Genomic DNA, 20,823 nt, shown 5'->3' with positions numbered 1-20,823 from the left:
CCCCGCACCCCCGCCGGCGGCGGCCGGGCAGCGGGCTGGGGGCGCCGGAGGCACACTTTGGCGATGAGGCGCCTTCCCCTGCGGACGGAGCGAGCGGGTGCCAGGGTCCAAGGACAAAGCAGAGAAGCGCTGGTGGCGCCGCTCCTCGGGCCGAGGGGGGGGCATGCACCTGCATAGCCCGCCCGGCCTTGCTCTCCCTGGCGCGCCTCAACTCCGCGGCTTCGCCGGCTCTGGATTTACTAGAAGCCATTTTGTCTCCCCCACCCCTCCCCTCCCCTCCCCTCTGCCCTCCCCACCCCCACGACTTCCCCCTTTTGTTAATTAAAAACTAAGAAGTCAGAATGGGGATGAGGCGTCCAGCTCCCATGGAGAAATCTTGAGGACACCACGCCAGCTCTTCCTTGCCTTCCCTCCGAGGTAGGTGACAGCGATCTGGGTGGGGATGGTGGCAATGTGGGAGAGAAAGTCTTGGCTTTGGGAGGGCTGGCCTTGAGGGTGGGTTGGCGGATGAGGGGCCGCTCTGTAGTTTGGCAGGATTTTTCTTGGCCGATCTGCTCTCTCTAATCGCCCCCTCCCCACCTCCTTCTCCAGATGGAAAGAGGAGCTCCTAGCTCACTTAAGCCGGGGTAGGGCTGGTTCTCCTTTCCGAGCCAAAATCCCAGGCGATGGTGAATTATGAACGTGCCACACCATGAAGCTCTTGTGGCAGGTAACTGTGCACCACACCTGGAATGCCATCCTGCTCCCCGTCGTCTACCTCACGGCGCAAGTGTGGATTCTGTGTGCAGCCATCGCTGCTGCCGCCTCAGCCGGGCCCCAGAACTGCCCTTCTGTCTGCTCCTGTAGTAACCAGTTCAGCAAGGTGGTGTGCACCCGCCGGGGCCTCTCAGAGGTCCCGCAGGGTATTCCCTCCAACACCCGGTACCTCAACCTCATGGAAAACAACATCCAGATGATCCAGGCTGACACCTTCCGACACCTCCACCACCTGGAGGTCCTGCAACTGGGCAGGAACTCCATCCGGCAGATCGAGGTGGGGGCCTTCAATGGCCTGGCCAGCCTCAACACCCTGGAGCTGTTTGACAACTGGCTGACCGTCATCCCCAGTGGGGCCTTTGAGTACCTGTCCAAGCTGCGGGAGCTCTGGCTTCGCAACAACCCCATAGAAAGCATCCCCTCTTACGCCTTCAACCGAGTGCCCTCCCTCATGAGACTGGATTTAGGGGAGCTCAAGAAGCTGGAGTATATCTCTGAGGGGGCTTTTGAGGGACTGTTTAACCTCAAGTACCTGAACCTGGGCATGTGCAACATTAAAGATATGCCCAATCTCACCCCCTTGGTGGGGCTGGAGGAGCTGGAGATGTCAGGGAACCATTTTCCTGAGATCAGGCCTGGCTCCTTCCATGGCCTAAGCTCTCTCAAGAAGCTATGGGTCATGAACTCACAGGTCAGCTTGATCGAGCGGAATGCTTTTGATGGGCTGGCCTCACTTGTGGAACTAAACCTGGCCCACAATAACCTCTCTTCTTTGCCCCATGACCTCTTCACCCCGCTGAGGTACCTGGTGGAGTTGCACCTACACCACAATCCTTGGAACTGTGATTGTGACATTCTGTGGCTAGCCTGGTGGCTCCGGGAGTATATACCCACCAACTCCACCTGCTGTGGCCGCTGTCATGCTCCCATGCACATGCGAGGCCGCTACCTGGTGGAGGTAGACCAGGCCTCCTTCCAGTGCTCTGCCCCCTTCATCATGGATGCACCTCGGGACCTCAATATCTCTGAGGGTCGGATGGCGGAACTTAAATGTCGGACTCCCCCCATGTCTTCTGTAAAGTGGTTACTCCCCAATGGGACCGTGCTCAGCCATGCCTCCCGCCACCCACGGATCTCTGTCCTTAATGATGGCACCTTGAACTTTTCCCATGTGCTGCTCTCAGACACTGGGGTGTACACATGCATGGTGACCAATGTGGCAGGAAACTCCAATGCCTCGGCCTACCTCAACGTGAGCACGGCCGAGCTCAACACCTCCAACTATAGCTTCTTCACCACGGTAACAGTGGAGACCACAGAGAGCTCGCCCGAGGACACAACACGAAAGTACAAACCTGTTCCTACCACGTCTACTGGTTATCAACCGGCATACACCACCTCTACCACGGTGCTCATTCAGACCACCCGTGTGCCCAAGCAGGTGGCAGTACCCGCGACAGACACCACTGACAAGATGCAGACTAGCTTGGATGAAGTCATGAAGACCACCAAGATCATCATTGGCTGCTTTGTGGCAGTGACTCTGCTAGCTGCCGCCATGTTGATTGTCTTCTATAAACTTCGTAAGCGGCACCAGCAGCGGAGTACAGTCACAGCTGCCCGGACAGTTGAAATTATCCAGGTGGATGAAGACATCCCAGCAGCAGCATCCACGGCAGCAACAGCAGCTCCGTCCGGTGTATCAGGTGAGGGGGCAGTAGTGCTGCCCACAATTCATGACCATATTAACTACAACACCTACAAACCAGCACATGGGGCCCACTGGACAGAAAACAGCCTGGGGAATTCTCTGCACCCCACAGTCACCACTATCTCTGAACCTTACATAATTCAGACCCATACCAAGGACAAGGTACAGGAAACTCAAATATGACTCTCCTGCCCCAAAAAACTTACAAGACGCAATAGAATGCACACACACACACACACACACACACACACAGCAACTTTTGTACAGAGTGGGGAGAGACTTTTTCTTGTATATGCTTATATATTAAATCTATGGGCTGGTTAAAAAAACAGATTATATTAAAATTTAAAAAGAAAAAATCAAAACAAAACTATTTTCTAACTTGTAAGTTCTATTTAAGGGGAGGGAGGGGCATCTTGGGAACGTTGTGGGGGTACAAACCACAAGTCAACTTGCTATGCTGCCAGAAGGGATTTCTGGTGTAAGGTGGAAACTGCTAAGATAAAACAAACTAAAACAACAACAACAAATACCCTACACCCCCAAAGAGGTAGGGTGTGGGCTGCTGAGGAGTAGGAGGAATAAACTGCATCTGTCATTTTTTTAGAAGATGCTTCCTTCATAGGATACAGGAATACCCATTTCTACAGACATCTTTCTTAAGCTGAGAGCTGTCTTTGCAGATTTATCTTATTTTAAAAAAAAGAAACAAAAACAACAAAACAAAGAAAAAAAAGCACTATGAATTTGTACTGTGCCAAAATGTTGAGAGGCAATAATTTTTTTTTTTCCAGAGGCCAAGGGGAGACAGATCTGTAAATGGGTTTTAAACAGGAAAACCACCTAAATTCAAATGAATCCTTAAAGGGGCTGAGTCTTTGTCCATGTGCACAAGTCCTGGATGTGTGCACTGGGACACGAGTATTCCTTGCCTGACCGTGCTTCAGAACGGAGCCGAGAGGAAAGGGAGCTGGCGTAGCTCTGAGTCAAATGCTTTCACACTGCACCAGATTCCTGCAGTTGGGCTTAACCCACTCTGCAAGGCATGTGTCTATTCAGGGTTTCCCAGAAGGAGGAGGCCCCTGAAGTGGGTGCGGCACCAGGGAGGCTAGGAAGGAGAGCAGCAGCAGAGGGAATGATTCACAGGAGGCCATAAATTAGCATTGTGCTGTGTCCACCTGTTGTTTCGGGTATCTGACAAATGATTGTAGACAATGATGACATTTTATGATTTTTCAAAAAAGGTCTTGTTTGTTTTAAGGTGGAGAGGGAGGAGTGGCTGGGAGTGGGGAGCTTGGGGGAGTGGAAGCTTTTCTCATGCTTGGGATTTGGTGACTATTCTAAATGCTGATTCATTAGGGATTATTACAGTTGATGCCAACTGGTTGTGGTGATGGAGTGGGGGCAGAACATGAGTAGAGAAGCAAAAAGGAGAGACAAAAAGGGCACAGGCTCACTTAAGGAAGCCTTTCCCATCCAGGATGCTTCACAGAAACGATGTGAAATCCAGTTAAGAGTGACACGCATGCATATGTGAGTGAGTTCTGCATGGAGTCCTGTTGAATGGGGCACCGTGGGGGAAGCTTCCCTCTCCAAGGCCCACCTCTGAGGAGGTCTAGGAGGAAGGGTGGGGGCTGGGGAAGGCAGAGATCTCTGTTATTCTGGACCATTTAATGATGTAACTTCTTTCAGTTATTCTTTTAGCTTTAAGAGGACAAAAGGGTTCAGATTTGAAAGGGGGTGGTATGGGTGGGGGGGAATGCCAACAAAGCAACACTGATTGTAATGTGAGAAAAGTGTATTTTTGTATTTTAATAAATATTGTTCAATTTTTAATTCAATGTCCCCAAAGGGTTAAATTGAATAAGATACTGAAACTATAGCTTCTTATGAACATTGACCAAGTCATTTCTATGAAGAAAAAAGGGGGGAGGGAAAGGGAGGGGAAAAGTACGGTGGTGGGGGTGGGGGAAGATACATGTTAAATTTTTTAAAAGTATGGGAAAATGCTGAAGCTGTCAACAACCTTTCCTTAGCTTAAATAAACGCACCCCAATTCTAGTGCATCTTCCACGAGCTAAGTGTGTTAGTCCCTGGCTTTGTTGGGGGTATAACCAAATTCCCCATGCCCCGGAAAACCAGGGGAAATGGGTCAGCCTCAGCTCCTGGGACCTGGCCAGAAGTTAAATGCCACCTCAGCAAAAGCTGCAGGTCAGGCAGCGCCAGCTCTACCTAAGAACCCAAGGGGGCCTGGATTTAAGAGGGCTGCAGTAATGTAGTTTGGCTGCAATTTCCCACAGGCAGTGCTGCTTCTGTTTTCTTGGTGTTAAATAGTCCAACGTGTCCTGGTGGAGGTGGGGTCTGTCTCCTGAGGCTCCCAGAGCAATGAGTGCCAGGGAGGCTCCGTGAGCTGGGGCGCTGCGTTTCTTTAGCGCTAGTATTTATATTAATGCAGGGAATGGGGACTGAGTGGGTGTGAGGCACTGAGGAGGGAAACAGGCAGGCAGCACTTTGCAGCAGTTGCTAAGACATGGCTAAGGAAGGTCCAACTCTTAATCCTCCTGGGCACAAAGGTCACTTCTGGGTACCAGTGTTTGTGGAAGCATATACGCACAGGTGAACAACTGTAAATTGCCACTCACGTTCCTAGGCACTGAAGATCTGTTCCCTCAGCCTTTCCTTTACCACTCTACCCTCAAGAAGAGAAAACTGCAACAGACCAAAGGGTGGGACTTGGCTAGGACCAGTTGCAAAATCAAAAAATGACTTCCTTTTCTCGTGCCACACACCACCACTCGGGCTGTTTAGGACAGTTTCCCAGGTATACATCCCAGGGCAACTGTAGAAGTTGTTTCAGAGACAATAGATGGACAGCCAGTTTCCTAACACCTTTCATTTTTAAAAAGCTATTGGGCAGTCAGGAAATTATGCAGTAACTCTGCAGTGACAAAAGGTCTGTGGCTACACAAAGGTTTGAGGGGAGAGGTAGAGAAACGGGACTAAAGCAATCCTGGGAAGAGTCCTCAGAACAGAGGCCTTTGTCCTGGGAACAGTTATATTCAGATCTTGGGATATGAGGGAGAAATGCTTTCCAGAGGGACCTCGAGGGATGGAGGGAGAATGAGAATATGGTTCCTAAGCAGAAGCATTTTTGGTGCTGCAAGGGCAGTTCCTTTCCCCAGGAGGTCTCTTCAGTATGGCATTGTTTCAGCTTGTGGACCAGGATCCTTCCTTTGCTGTGGTCCTGGGTACATCCTCTTCAGTAGCAGGAACTTGAGACGGCTTTTCAGAGAAGGACCCCATGAGCATAGAAAGCGCAGCCCTTAAGGCTGTTTGAGTGACTCATCCTTGGGCTTGGCCAAGCTGTAAGGTTGGTTACCTGGGAATGGAACGTGGGTTGGAAGCTCTTCCCGGGAGTAGTTATAGCAACACATTAGAGGTAAAGACTCTGCCGTTGATTATATGGAGTTATAGAATTTTCATTATAGAATTTTTTTAAGGCTGTGGAAAATCATTTAGTTTAATCCCTTTGCATTTTACAGTCAAGGAAACGGAGCCCCAGAGAAATTGAAAGACATATCCAAGGTCACACTGCTAGTTAGTGGAAGAAGTGGGACCAAACCCTAGGTCTCTTAACTTCCAAGTCAAACATGATTTCTCACTCAAGCTTTTACTGGCTATCATGAACATATTTCTTTCCTTGCTAATAGGCAGTTACAATGTGTCTTCCATAGATACTTCTGTGTTCTCGTCTCCTTCTGCTGAGAGCTGTTCATTCTCCATCACAACCAGCTCTACTGCCTTGCAAAGCCTAACCAAAATTCTGATCACAGGGCTCTACATGTATTCACTAAGGGGCTGGACTCTCAGCATTGGACACAACAGTTTTCTGATGCTTGGGCTTAATGGTAGACAAATTGCAGAGTCCCACAGTTAGGGATAGCTACAGCAGAAAGGGTGAAGTAGGTAAAACGGTGCATTTACAGTGAGAAAGATGGGTTGGCCTCCTCCCAACCTTGGGCTGGACAGCTTTGCAGAGTAGAAGACTGACAGAGGTCTTGAAACACCACAGAAATACTCCACAGTGGAGTGGTTCCTACATTTGGATCAATGATGAGGACAAGGGGAGCAGGGGGGTGGGGGGAGTATGCTAACTTAATAGCCCCCCCACCCCACTGTATCTACCCAGCCTGAAGTAGTTGCCCCTTCCATAATCTGCTCCACGGCTTATCATCCTCCAGTGTCATGCTGCACCCTATTATCAGTGAAGGTAGACAGGCTAGTTTCTAAGGCCTGGAGACATTACTTTATCGTGGCTATTTAGCATGTATTGAGGCCAGCAACTTGCTGGGTGCTGGATGGAACAATGTGCACGGAGTCCCTGCAAGGCAATTCTATTGTTGGCAGGGAAGAGGCCCAGAGTCCATGGCCTTTGGCTTCATTCAGTGGTGCTGACTAGACTGGGAGAGCACTAAGAGGGTCTTACTCACTCTAGGCTTCTCCCCTACAGGGCTGGAATCCATAGTTAAGGCTCCACCATTTTACTGCAACAAAGCAGTAAGGGCTTAAAATTAAGAGAAGGAGAGAGAATGTTTATATCCAAACATATATCTGATTTTATCTCTCTTGCTGGCACCCAGCACTCCATGCCATCAGCTAATGCAGGCACTGTTCACGCCATTCCTAAATCCTGCCTCAGCTAAACTGCAAGGCAGCTTTTGGCTCAAAGCAACTAGCTTGGTCTCCATCCATTTAAAAAGCACCCTTTCCTGCAGTGGGAAAAAGGGTTTGGGCAGTGGAGTCACACTGTTTCTATCTTTGCTTTAAATTAAAATGAAGTAAATTACTCTTTGGAGCAGGATTAAGGACTCCAAGAACTAGAATGGTCAACACACAAAGCAGTGTAGCATAGGGCTTAAGCAGACTCCGTGGTCAGTCTCCCTGGGCTGAATGCCAGCCCATCACTTACTAACTCTGTGACTTTGGGCAGATACTTTTATTTCTTCATCTAAAAAATGGAGACAGTCTTTACTTCACTACACAGGTTGTAAAGGCTGAAATTTTACTTTATGTCTATATATCTGATACTTAGCACAGTGCCTTACGTTGTGTGGTAAGCACTGTACAGCTGGCAGATATATCTGATGATACATATAAGCATATAGACCAAAAGGCCAGGCCCCATCAGTGTCTGTATTCCAGAGCTCTGTACATGTCTAAAGACAGTGTATACCTATGGAGCTGCTCAAGAATGGTTATCTAGGGACAGTGCCATCTATAAGCCCAAGGACTGTGGAAAAAATGGTTGTACTCTCTACCCAGGAAAGCCCTCTCCTGTGCTTTGATCCCTAAACCAGCTCTACAGCTGGCGCAAGGTGTACTACTTAGTCCAGGAATAGATTACTTTTTTTTTCTTTATGAGCCAGAAGAAAGTAAAGGTGCTTCTGCTGACAGTGCTATCCAAGTTGAGGGCTAGATCAAACCGTTCTACCTGAGTTGCCTTGGTCCTTAGCCTTTCCTCCTATCCCTGGTCTTCTGACAGGGTGCAACTGATGCAATGTTATTCACAACGTTAGTGATAAACTCTTTTATGGCTACGAAGCCTTACCAGGCCTGGGGGCTGTCAGAAGAGGAGGTATGTGGAGGGAAAGGCTATTAACACAGAGAGGGCTACAGGGACTTCCAAGCAGGACAAGAGAGCTTAGAGAAAAAGCAGGGAAAAAGAACCATAATTTGAGCAAGTGAGCGAAGAACAGAGCTGTGTGGCAGACAAGGGTCTGCAATGCAGTTAAGGAGGAAAGCCAGGGAGATTACTCGGCTTCTGCAAGCAAGAGGCTGGCTGGACCCTGGATGGTGGAGGACTGTTAGTGTGAAACTGATGGCATGGAACAGAGGAAAAGAAAAGCAGATCAACTTTCCAAGAGAGGCTGGACAATGCATTCTGCTTTCTTAATAAGAGGCCAGAATTCGATTTTATGATGATCACAGGTTTTATTCCCTTGTACATGCCAACTCCGCTGTCAGTACTGGGGCCAAACCACCTACCCACAGCAGTCCTGTTCCTTCTCCTGGGGGTTGTCCTCTGCTGGAGGAAGCACCACGACCCTCAAGCCAGTACTCTAATTCCAACCCTGACAGCTCACTCAGGTTGCTCTGAACCTATCTCCTTATTTCTTTAAGGCATAGTCATGAGGGGAAGAGAAGAGGGTGTGTAGCTCACTGCTTATCCTTAGAAAGAGTATTATTCCAGAGGGAAGGCTGTTATGTAAATTGTGTTTTCCCATAGAAATAATGATGGCTATGAGTTCAGTGCACGTGGGCTCTTACAGTGAGTCAGAGATTAGGTCTAGGCCTGGGGGGATATCCTGGGAGAAGCTGTCTTGTCAAAGCAAGTTAGTGCTTGAGAGGATGTCATTACCTTCTCAAAGAAAAGTTTGGAACCTGCAGTAGGAAATATTGACATAAAAGGCTACTCTAACACCAGTTGTGAAGGGCAGATGGACCAAGCCTTTCAAGTTCACTCACTCTGTGGATCCACGAAGCAATACCAGAGCATTTACTAACATTCAGATCAGTTTCAAAATGCCAAAGGAACAGTCCTTGATCTACCCGTTTCTTTCAAACCTACCTATATTCTTGTATCTTCACTGAGAAAACAAAACAAAATACCCTTCGGGTTAATTATCCTATCAGGTTTTCTTCATAATCCCCATTTAAGTCCATTCATCTACCATGATAGGACCTAGGAAATCCTGCATGATCCATCCATCCCAGAAGAGTGATGGCTCTCTCTTGCTTCTAATAGTCTGCACGCTGTTTGCTCTCTAAGGTTCCTTAATCTGTAGTCTCTTTTACAGTTCCTTTAAGGTCTCATCTCTGGTTTCCTTGCATCTCTGAGCTGGTGCTGATTCAGTCACTAGATAAGTCCCTTTACCTGCTCAGTGAGTCAGCAAGGTGAAGGAGAAGCGCTTTCACATACTAACTGTTCCTTGGGCAAAGTTTGGTTTCCTGGCCTTAGGCTACTTCTTCCTAGCCTTCACGGCCTGGCTTCCTTTCTCACCTACCCACTCATCCAGATTCATTAAGACCATTCAGACAGCTGCTCCCACTCACATCCCCCTTGTCAGTGAACTGAATGAGTTATAGGCAGCTCTCCCATACAGGCAGTTCCAGCCAGGAACTAAGTGCTAGTTCTGTGGATCCTGTGGCCGTGTTTGGAGAAATGCTCAGGGCATCCTTCACAGTAGCTCAGAAAAGGAGCTGAGGCCTCAGATGCTAACAGCCTGTTCCTGCAGCCTGCCAGCCACAGTGGTTACAAGTTATAATCTATTACCATTGCAAGAAGACTTAATTTCTGGACTTAAAGGAAGTCGGATAATACTTTATCCTATTAGCGTTTGCTTGTGTGAACTGACAATGGCTTCCTTCTGACATGACAGCATATTCTTCCAATTCATCTCTGTAAGACTGGGGAGGGGGAGTCTGGAATAGGAAAGGAGAGAGGAAAATAAAGCCTAAGGAAAAGCCTGCCAAAGGAATCTCCACGAGGAAGATTATTTTCCCTGTCAGAAATGAGAGGGTACTCAGAGGGTCAGGGCAAGAATGAATGACCTCAAAGCAAATTTGCATTTCATTTTGTTTCTCTTAGGAAGAAAATTATACCAGCACTGGGTGCGTTGGGGTGCACACATGTGAGAAATAGGTTCTGAAGCCATGGAGAAGTACGAACACAGGAAGACTAAGGCACTGGTCTATCCTGAGCCCTTCCTGTTTCAGTCCCCCACCCCTTTGGAGAGCTTTTCCTTTCCTTAACCCTTCCTGCTCCTTGCTCAAGTCTGCGCCCACTCTGACTAAGTAAGTGGAACCATGTCAGCTCGGAGCACCTTCACATGGTGGGTGTGTGATCCAGGCAGGCTGACTTTTGGATGGCAGCAGATAACTGGGGCTCCTGACTTCTAACTTTAGGGATATAAACACGGCCAAGAGTAACTTCCAGGTTTATTTGGAAAATCTACTTCATTTCATTTGTGAGGCAAGTGAAACCCAAGGAGAGGGGACTTGCTCAGTATCACGCAGGTAGTGATGCAGAGAAAATAGACCTCTGCCCTCTGGGTTCTCCACCCAGTGGTATTACTGGACATCAGCAGGGTCACCGTCACGTACAACTCCAGGGGCTTCCATTTACAGAAGTGGTAAAGTGACTAGTGCCTCCCAGAGATTGCAATCCCATACATTCTAACTGTTCTCTTCCAAAAGGGGATGGGGGAAAGGGACAGGCTTTTTCCAATGGCCGTTTATTTGTGCTTTGTGCTCTGGGACAATGGTGCCCACTTACGGTTTCATTGAAATAGCAAGAGTTGAGAAATCAGGCAACTCTTCCTTTCCCTTTAGCCATAGTATTCCAGGATATGAGAGTTCTGAAGGGAGTCCAAACAGCTAATACATCACACAGGGCTTTTGTCGCTGGAATGGTCTTCCCCTTCTGCCGACCTGAGCACAGGGTACTAGGTAAAGAACCTCATCTCTGCTCGGAAGAGGCTTGAGAGTCTAAATCACGTTAAAGGTCTGTTCAAGGTCATGAAGACCCCTGAAGAAGCAGAGATTCTGGAAACCTGCTTCCACTTTCCTTGCTGTCTTGTGTGTTATGTAAGCAAGGGGACCCTCGGAGGGAAAGCTCACACAGCCCATGCTGACTTGTGGGCCAACTCTGAAACACAGAGCCACGAAGCTGGTAAACTGTCCTCTTTCCCTCCCATCTCAACAAATCCTCTCCTGGGAAATGAAGGAAGTGACCCTGGCTATAATTTTATCACATGTATTTAATTAGAATGTGCCTCCTTCATGATGGTTTCAAGTGAAGTCCCAATAGAAACATTCTAAAAGAACAGCTGCTTTCAGCAAAGGATCTCTTTTAACGAAATTAATTTAGCAGACATTTGCTGTCTTGAATTGGGTGGAGTTACCTCTCTTTTCAACTTCAAAGCTGGGAAGAGAAGGGAGGTGGGAAATGCAGAGAAATAAAGAGGAGGGCAGGGGCTTCAAGCAAATGAGTTTCCATCTATTAAGGAGCAGTAATTTCTGCCAGCTCCCCTAGAGACCAGTCCCCTCCAATAATGGCCTGACTCTAATGATTCCCACTCCTAAGCAACAGCCTGTGTTATGCTGGTGTTGAGACAAACTGTGCCAGAGAATTCCCTTTCTCTCCGAGGAGCTGCTATCGTTACGCAGGAGAGATTAGCCAGCCAGGAGGATGTGCTCTTGGTGGGGAGAGAGGAAGATAACCAAAGGGGATGCTCCTCTCTGGCAGGCTTGCTACAGCAGATCTGGCGAGAAAAAGCTGAGCTGAGAAGACAGCGATAGGAAGCAAGGATTCCCGGTCATGAGCAGATCAGTGGACTAGAGGTGAGATGGCCAGAGAAAAACCTAGGTGCTTCCTGATGAGCTGATAAGTACAGCTGGCTGGGAGGCAGGAGCAGGTCTTTGGGGTGCAGGTTAAGTACAGACATAAAGGACAAAACTGATGAGCACTTGAGATATGAAACTCAGGAATAAGTTCACTGGAATCAAGGGGAATCATTTCTTGGTCCCTAAATATTGGTCATTAACACTGAGGTTAGGGCCAGAGATGATATAACTGGGTCAGTGGAGGGTGTGCACATGTGCGTGTGTGCACATGTGCGCGTTTCATCTCACGCTGCCATTCTAACACTGAAATCTGGTGTAAGAGCAAATAGCGTGGCTCTAGTTATTGCTGAAGCTGCTGCCAGCAGGTCGTGAGTAGGGGGCAGGGAGTCCCCTGACTTTGCTCCTGGTGGCTTCTCTGCGATGGAGACGGACTGCTTCCAGAGGCCTCCTTGCCAGATGTGCCAGCAAGCAGCCTTGACAGAGAGCCTGCAGTGCGGACAGATGCCCTGGGCCGTATTCAGGATGGCGAGACCCTTTATGGTACTGCGGCTTGGCTCTGGGGCAGTGCCAGAGCGGCAGGGTGATGTTCCTCAGACAGATTCATTTCCCCCTAAACCTCTTCAAATATGTGGGCCATGGAGGGGGGCAAATTTAATTAAATTACTGTTACAGACTGCCCTTCCTGGGCAAGGGCTAAAAACAGGCTCACGCTGACATGCAGACCCATCTGTGTACACAGAGCATGCATTTCTTTGTGCAGGGCTGTCAGCAGCTGGGAGGGGCTAGAAAGGCTCAGGGCTGGACCCAGTTACCTGGCCCTTTTGCTGCAGCACAGAAGTCTCGACAATAATCCAACCCAGGCCCCATACAGCTCTCGTGACCTTTTCTTTTCCACTTAAAAATGACTGAGCAGCTTTTTTCCTCCCCACATCCATTCACTTTGCTAAAACGCCTCTTGCTGGTACTTAGGACTTTCCCGTAAGGCAGTGTGCCCTGTGCTATGCTGTAGAAGGAGCAGAGCTGCAGTGAGGTGTGATTCAGAAGAGTGCATGGGCAGGGTTTGTTGAGCTTGGCAAGAGACGGAGGGGTCTCCTGGGTGACTCTAGAGCGCTGCTTCAGCAGTTCCCCTCTGGCAACTCGGAGCTGGACAGAGAACCCTTGCTGGGTGCCAGAGCAATGCAACATTTCCTTTCCCCTATCACTACACAAGTGCTACTGTGGCCAAAGGACCTGAGCAGTAAACAGAGGCAAAGAAGGTTGAGAGCAACTGGATGCTTTTCACATGCGAAAATCAGCAAACAAAACAAATGGTGGCTGTGCTGAGCCTGTCAGGCCCACAAGGTCACTTCATTTCCCTCCTGCAAGTTCAGGCCTCACTGCTCCAGTTTGCCACAAGCATAAAGACGCTGCCCCCAGGTGCTGCTGCTGCTGCTGCTGGAACTGGGAGAGGGCTTCCCTCTGCTGGTGTGAACCGGCTCCGATGAAGCCTGGGTGGAATGGGAACAGCAGACAGACACCCAGGGCTGTGCGGTGGCTTTTCCATTCACAGCCAACACTGGGGAAGAGATAGCTGGGGAATCTTTTTCCGACTTGTCCCCTGAGAGAATAGAGCTGATTCTCATGTCGGAAATTTTGCTGGATACAACACGTGGAGCCTGAGGGGTAGCCCTTCACTGGGTCAATGGGAAAAAAAATCTCCCTGGGTAATTAGTAGTTGTACCTGTGCTGCCCTTTCATATCCAGGGCAGCCTGGCAGCAGGCAGACATCGAGATGACAGGAGCAGACACAGAAGCTTCCTAACTCAATCTCCAAGCCAGTGAACTGGGAGAGTAAGGAAGGCAGCATCCCTACTGTAGCTGTGCTGTCCTCCTGCTGTCAGGACTGTTCTCTGACATAATGGGGGGTGGATGTTAGTGTATCTGTCACATGCTGTCGTTGCTGGCTAAAGTTTCTGTCTGTGCATGTGGCAGTTACTTTTAGGACTAAAACAAATACTGTCAATTTCAGTCCTTGAGACCCACCTCAAAAACTGGGACTGTGCCTGTAAGTGCAGCATTTCCATATGGTTAGAATGGCTGATCAAAGAGAAATCGGATAGGACACTAACGTTCGGTTAGATGCAAGGAAAAGGGAAGAGATCCAAGAAGGTACATTTCCTGTGATTAAGAGGTTAAATAGTCTATGTAACAGGAAGAGAAAGCAATGGACCTTTCAGTTGCTTAATTCCATGCCATATGCATAGCCCCATGTCCATTTGGATGTGAAGATTTCTATCCCCTTCAGATTCTAGGAATGGAGGCAAATGCCTTTTCAGACTTCAGTCTTCTTAGTCAAAATGTTATTGGTGCTGGGCGTGGTGGTGCATGCCTATAATCCCACCACTCGGGAGGCTAAGGCAGGAGGATCATTGTGAGCTCCAGGCCAGCCTGGGCTACAAAGTGAGCTCAAGGTCAGCCTAAACTGCATAGCGAGACCCTGTCTCAGAAAGACAAAAAAAAAAAAAAAAATGTTATTGGTCCTTGAGTGCCACTAAAACTATTTCATCATTATCGACGACTGAAAATGCCCTTACCCAGAAGCAAACACATAGTTGTATACAGAGGGGATAACATCTCAGTTGTGAAATTCTCTATAGGAAAGATTTGCCTTAGGGGCTTATGTTCCTCCCTTCTTAAGCAGCCTGAGACTATAAGAGTTTGATGTAATGGAGTAAAGTCTTGAAATAATGTGTAGAAAAGCTAAATAGGCATCAGGGTGAATAATGTGAATATTGTTATTGCTGAACCAATGGCATTCCAATAGCTGCTAGAGCTCTGAGGTTTACAGATGACCTAAATGTATTTACATAGTGCCCTACCTAGAGCCAAACAGGCAGTATAGTGGACAGATGCCACAGGCTTCCCTCCCTTTCCGCAGGCTACTGCCAGTGTGGATGGCTATGAGTCTCGCTCAGACAGAGCCTGCTAGCTGGGATGTCTCATTCCTGTGCAACTCTATATTCCTGCTGCCCAGCAATAAGCCAATATGGGGAAAGGCCAAGGGCTACCCTAGAGGTGATGCAATGTGCCCAGTCTCCCGCAACCCCTCTCACACTTACTAGTCAGTTCATTTCTGAGACAAAGGAATAAGAAGGGAAGCTGTTTGATTACAATGGTATACCATAAGGTACTACTTTTTAAGTATTTTAAGGGGACTGAGAAAATGGGGAGCAGTACTTCGAGAAGCTGCCAATGTCTGTACAGAAAGGAGAAAGAGGAAGTAAAAAAGAAAGGTGGGATCTGACACTTGCTCTTTCTTCTGATTCTCTCTCAGCTTATCAGTAATACTTAGGATGTAGAGTGGGTGGTACTAAGACCAATTGCAGAACCAGACTCGCTTTTATGCAGGCTGGGAAATGTTTTCTGCACAATATGAACTTAAACCTTTCCTTTTCCTTATTCTGTGAGTTTCAGATCATTTCCTTTTAAAAATCATGTCGCCTGGGTTAATACACCAGAACTTGAACTGAGAGTGGTCTTTATCTTAGCCCCAGGTTGACCCGTAGGCAAGGCCTGGCCCAGCCAGCCCCTTCGTCTCAGGGGAGCAGGGGAAGAGAGGGGATGGGAGTGGCAGACGTTGTTGGGTATGGCTGGGGCCATCTGCACTACTGTGAATCAAGGTTGGCTCAGACAGAAGGCGCGAGGGAGGAGGTGCAGCTGCTGATGGCTCAGACAGCTTGGACCTGTCCAGGCAAACAAGCTGCTCAAGTGCAAGAACAGCCAGCCAAGTAGGCAGAGCACGAATAAGGACTTAAAGCTTGAAATATCTGACAAGATATGGAGGGAGGGTAGGAAGCTGTCTGGGATTTCAACTGGTGTGTGGCCTTGCCTCTCACTGCAGTGGCAGGCTTTTCTGCTACCAATGGGTGGGATGTGACGCTTGGGAGCTGGGGATTGGATGCAGGGGATAAATTCCTTGAGCTAGAATTTAAAATTATCATTCTGGGAAAAAATTGCAGAGATAGCTCTGGATTCTTCTCCTTCACCAGTACCTCTCAAAATAAAACTGAGCCCTTGTCTACAGATGTCAGATATATCTCTCTCCCCTCCACTTCTGTGCCCAAGGTTAGAAGGCAGTGGGCTGTGTGTGCGTGCGTGTATGCAAATGCACATACGTCTACACGCTCACGTGCATGCACTGCACTGCAACTGCACAGCATGGGAGTTCTCTCCTAGAATTAGCCAGGGAAGGGGCATGGGGTCATCTGCTCCCCCACTCCTTGGGGAAGGTGAGGCCAGCAGTGGGCTGTTCAGGGGGTACAAGCACTACTCTAGCTCCTCCAGTGAAGACTCTCTTGAGGCAATGCTTCTTGGCTCCAGGTGCGGATTAGAAGCACTGAGGAAGCTGTTAGATACCGGTGTGTAGATGCTAGCTCAGACACATCACAATCTCCAGGGGTGGCAAGAGGACTTCAGCATCTTACAAAACATCCACGAGATTGGAGACCTCCTCTAGACTTGATAGGGAGGCAAGGAAAAGACTGGTCAGATTGCTTTCTGGCAGGCAAGACAGTCCTGCTCCTAGCTTTAGATGCGCTTGTTATACATGGTATCGCTTACGCTGAGTTGCTGTGAGCTGTCCTTGGGGGTCAGAAGAAGTAACTTCTAAGAGAACCAGCCAGATGTCATGACTGTCCTGGAAAAAACAAGGAAAATCTCCCTACAAACCCATCACTCTCCTCAGCCCTAGGTAAGCAAAGAGAGAGGACAGATAGCTGAGACCCAGGAGAGTCAAATGGGACAGAATGAGGCACACAGAAACTAACCTTTACTTGCCAGGCAAGTCAGAATAAAACCAAACATGATGACTCTCTGGCCATTACAACCATAAACTCCCCAGGCAGTCACAGGATGCCCTAAAGCCCAATTGAGGTGGACACCAGACTGTTGTACAGTTTAGGCTCACGAGCCCAAATGGAAGTGAAGCAGATTTTTAAATGGAAGGTTTTACTACGCTTAGCATAGTGGCACTCCCTGCCACAGCCTTTCCTTGGTGCGCTCCTTTATTTGCTTGTTTAGAACTAGAACAATGAGCAAGGACGGGCACTAGTCACTGGAGAACCAGGGAACTGAAGCCTTGGTCCTTGCTCTTGAAGCGATTAGCACCTTGGGCAAACCAGTGAGATGGCTGGAATGAGAGCGACAGTGGGGGTGTGTGTGTGGGGGAAGGGAGGAGCACTCCCAGAGTGCAGACCATAGCAGAGAGGGAAGGCTTTGTCTCCCCCTATCTAAAGGATTGTGAGAAGCGCAGCAACAGCCACACGGCAGGTTTACAGTGTTGTGCTCCAGTGCCTTGAGACTTCTCATCCAAGGAGTGGGCCGAGGAGGAAGTGTACCCACTTGGCCCTGTGTACGTAGGCCATGGACAGTGCTGAGACCACTACTGACTCAGGCCCTATGGAGACAGAGATGCCACGGCCCTCCTGCAGAGGGACAGGGGTGACTTTGTACCTCTCAGACATGCATTTGCTGGAAAGGCTGTCTCAGGGCTCCTGTGAGAGTTGGAAGTCTGCTTCCATTCTTTCAGCAAATATACTGGTAATGTGTTTATTCTGGGCTGGGTGAGTGACCTCGGCAGTCCATAGCTCTCCCTGTGCTTTAGCATCCCCCAGCAATGCACAGATGAAGTCACAAAATCCCCTGGATAAAGAAGAGCCAATAGCTTGCCCCTGAATGAAGGGGTGCCAAACCAGGACCCTCATCAAGGCTATGGTGTGTAAATGTGGCATGGAAGCTTCCAGCCCAAGCACCAGAGTTACTTTTACTTTGGCTCCAGCAAGCTGCTGTTTATCTTACCTGCTGAGTGGCTGGAGCAAAAGCACTGGGGCATTGGCACAGGCACTGAGGACACAAAGGAGTCTTTGTACACATGTGCACAGCGGTGGGAGCTGGGAGCATTTTGACTCCTGACAGCGGAGTCAGGGACAGGAAGAGGTGACAAGTTTCAGTCCTCCTGCCCTAGCTGTAGCCAGTTTCCACTTGGTAAAGTGTTGAATACTCTTGAGGACATGAGGGTCTCTTGCGGCATGAATCATGATGCAACTGTACCTGCATTCCATCTCCCTGGTGTGGCCAGGGAGGTCCTCAGGATGGGGCATACAGCGTGGCAAGGGACAAGGCAAGTGAGCCCCAGGGCACTGCAGCTCTGCAAACCAGAGTCGCTTTTATGCAGGGTGGAAATTAGTTACAGTGAGGTTATTCAGCAGAAGTGAGGTCTTCAGCAGAAGGCACAAAGCTGTTTAGTCGGCCACTCTTGGATCCTGATTCTAGGTAGAGGTCTAACTGGCTCTTTGTCCTTACCCTGTCCCCCAGGGCCCAGACTGCTCATAGGAACTTGGCCATATAGTTGTGTTTGGGGATCCAAACTTAGTTTCCTACATCAGTGGTTCTCTACCCTAGCCTCACATTAGAATCACTTAGGGAGCTGCAGAAAAATCTTATAACTACTGTAATGATAAAAAATCTTCTAGTATGAAAAATTTGAAACACCGCAAACAGAACAGTAATGAAGTCCAACCATCCACACTCAACAATTACAATTTTTGCTTCACTTAGTCCCCCTTTTTTTTCCCTGAAGTGTTTTAAAGTATCTCCTACACGTGATACGACTTCAGCCAAGGTACTTCGGTGTGCACCTCTGAAGAACTCGGTCATTTTCTTACATAACCACAAGGCCATTATCACTTCTCCCACAATTAAAGAGGTTATTCTTTGGTATCAGCTAATATACCTGGGGAACTTAAATAAAAAGCTGGTGCTTGATGAAGCCAGAATCTTGGAGAGAGGCCCAGGCGTTAGTAGCTTCCTTATGCTGTGCCTCCACTGTGTTGCTAGGGTTGAGAACCACTGCTCTGATCAATCCAGGATCCTGCTCTGGTGTCTGATGCAAGTTCTGTGAATGTCTTCCAGCCCCTGATGACACGGTATACACACACAAACCAGGAAAATATGACAAATCATAGACAGAACAAAGAGAAGGAAAACAAAAGTATAAAGAGTCAGCAAGCCACAGAACGAAGTCCTTGTATATTGTGGGCTGTTCTCAGCTCAGGAGCCAAGGTCCACTCAGGCATCAGATCCATCCAAGGCCTGAGAGGCCTGGACGGAGGGTGGATCCCAGACGCCCACACTGGCTGCAGCGTCCTCAGCACCTCTACATGAGGCCAGTCTGCATTATTCCTCCTCTCTATTTCTAGCCCTTCTTGCTTCTGTACATGCTGTCTCACTGGCCTAATATTCTGGCAAACTCTGAGCCTTAGCACCTGGGTCTTAGGGAGGATTAAGTACCTAGGCTGTGGTGAGGGGATATGCCAACACTTCTTGGGTGCTGGCACTGGGGTGTAAGTATCACAGTCTTTAGTTTCACTTATTTATTTCATTAAAAAATATCCTGTAAAAAGATGAGGCTGTATCACTGCAGCTAAAAATACCTCCACTGAGGGCGTCCGCTCACCAGCTCCTCAATTAGAGATGCTACGGGGCCCTTTGTGAGCTGTGCAGTGCTGGCAGCTCCACGGGGGACCTGGGAGGCTGGGACTATCCTGTGAGCAGTGTCTTGCAACCGCTGGAAGGAGAGGAGCTGGCAAACAACCATCTAGTCAGTGTGGCGATCTGCATACTTCAGGTGACTTCTAAACCCTTCTTGTTTCATGGATCTGCTACCCAAACCACGAAACCTCTTGCCTTCTTCTGTAACAGGCCAAAATGGCATCTCTGAGGATAACAGCTATGATTTTGGACTTCCCTGAGGTTCACCAAGTACCTTAACCACAAGAGGCAGCAGTGCCACTCATCCTGCTCAAAGTATTTGTGGTCCTGGGCAGCAACCTGCAGGTGTATGTCAGTGCTAACTACAGGAAGGGTGGGGCTCAGGAAAGAGCTGCTGTCATTGCAGGCTGACATCAGAAGAGAGGCACTGCATGCAGCCGCAGTGTTTTACAGTTCTTTCTTTGGGTCTCTCTTCTACATCATCTCAGCACATGCAAGTCATTTAGTCCAAAACACTCATTTTTACTGAGGAAGATGACGCTTCAGGGAGGTGAAATGATTTCTGTCAAGGTCATAGAGTTGGTAAATGGAACAGTCAGGACTTTAAAAGCAGGAGATTTTTAAAAAATTGCAAGTGCAATGCTTTGTTCCACTACACTATGTCAACCTAATGACTAAGTTCATTCTAAGCATTCAACAGGTGTTAACAGTTACGGTAGCTGGGTGTGGTGGCACACACCTGTAATCCCAATACTCGGCAGGCTGAGGCATGAGGATCGCCTCGAGTTTGAGGTCAGCCTGGGCTACAAGGCCAGCCTGAATTGCACAATGAGACACTATCTCAAAAAACCAAACCAAACCAAACCAGTGCTATGGGAAAAGGTATTTTCAGTTCAGGTGCCCAAACGATCGAAGACTATCAAGGAGTTGCCTGGATGACCCTGGAATTCTATAATCCCTACAGGTTCTAGGAACTCAAAGGTCAGACTCAGCAACTGAATCAGATGTCCCATGACAACTCTGCAGATCTGTGGTCTTCAGCCAGACATTTCATGCTGTTCCTTATTTTCTGTCTGGCAGAGAAGGAAATTCCCAATATGAGCCTGACTTGGGCTCTCAGGACAAAAAGGGGCAAGGTCAAGGCTGGTTTGATTCAGGCATGGACCCTCTTTCTCATTCTTGTATGACCTTGTATGGCACTTGCAAAAGAATTTGGAAGTTTAGGTTAAAAGCATGAGTGGGGAGGGTTAAAAAACTAAAGTATTGTGAAAACACACCTGGGGGTGGGGGGAAGGGGCAAATGTGTTCAGGAAGCACGCAGGCAAGCCTGGCATTTCTGTGCTTAGGATGGACCCCTGCCAGTCTAGAGTCTTGCACTGCCTAAGGCAGTGGCCGTAAGCCACATGTGGCGATTAAGATGAAAA

The 20,823-nt window shown here is 48.5% G+C and overlaps 2 protein-coding genes across 7 annotated transcripts in view; one reads left to right on the top strand and one right to left on the bottom strand.

The window, feature by feature from the left end:
- Positions 1-20,823, bottom strand: part of Snd1 (staphylococcal nuclease and tudor domain containing 1) — a 431,831-nt gene that overhangs the window by 57,556 nt on the left and 353,452 nt on the right. The gene's annotated exons all lie outside the window — the stretch shown is intronic.
- The window catches only part of Lrrc4 (leucine rich repeat containing 4), a 54,688-nt gene continuing 33,873 nt past the window's right edge, over positions 9-20,823 (top strand). For 5 of the 6 annotated variants that reach the window (XR_001230881.1, XR_263738.2, XM_005402364.2 and 2 more), the window contains exons 1-2: positions 9-417; positions 592-2,462. Coding sequence is in view for 4 of the 6 variants with exons in the window: in XM_005402364.2 (XP_005402421.1) it covers positions 692-2,462 (1,771 nt within the window). In the remaining 2 variants the exon portion in view is untranslated. Of the gene's footprint in view, positions 418-591; positions 4,304-20,823 lie in introns of those variants that run through there. The other variant, XM_005402363.2, reaches the window with a different exon arrangement.

The sequence above is a fragment of the Chinchilla lanigera genome, unplaced genomic scaffold, assembly GCF_000276665.1.
Source record: "Chinchilla lanigera isolate Chin_1 unplaced genomic scaffold, ChiLan1.0 scaffold00078, whole genome shotgun sequence".
In the NCBI taxonomy this organism is placed as follows: domain Eukaryota; kingdom Metazoa; phylum Chordata; class Mammalia; order Rodentia; family Chinchillidae; genus Chinchilla; species Chinchilla lanigera.
Note: the sequence above shows the minus strand (reverse complement) of the source record. Positions and strands in the feature narration are given on the sequence as shown.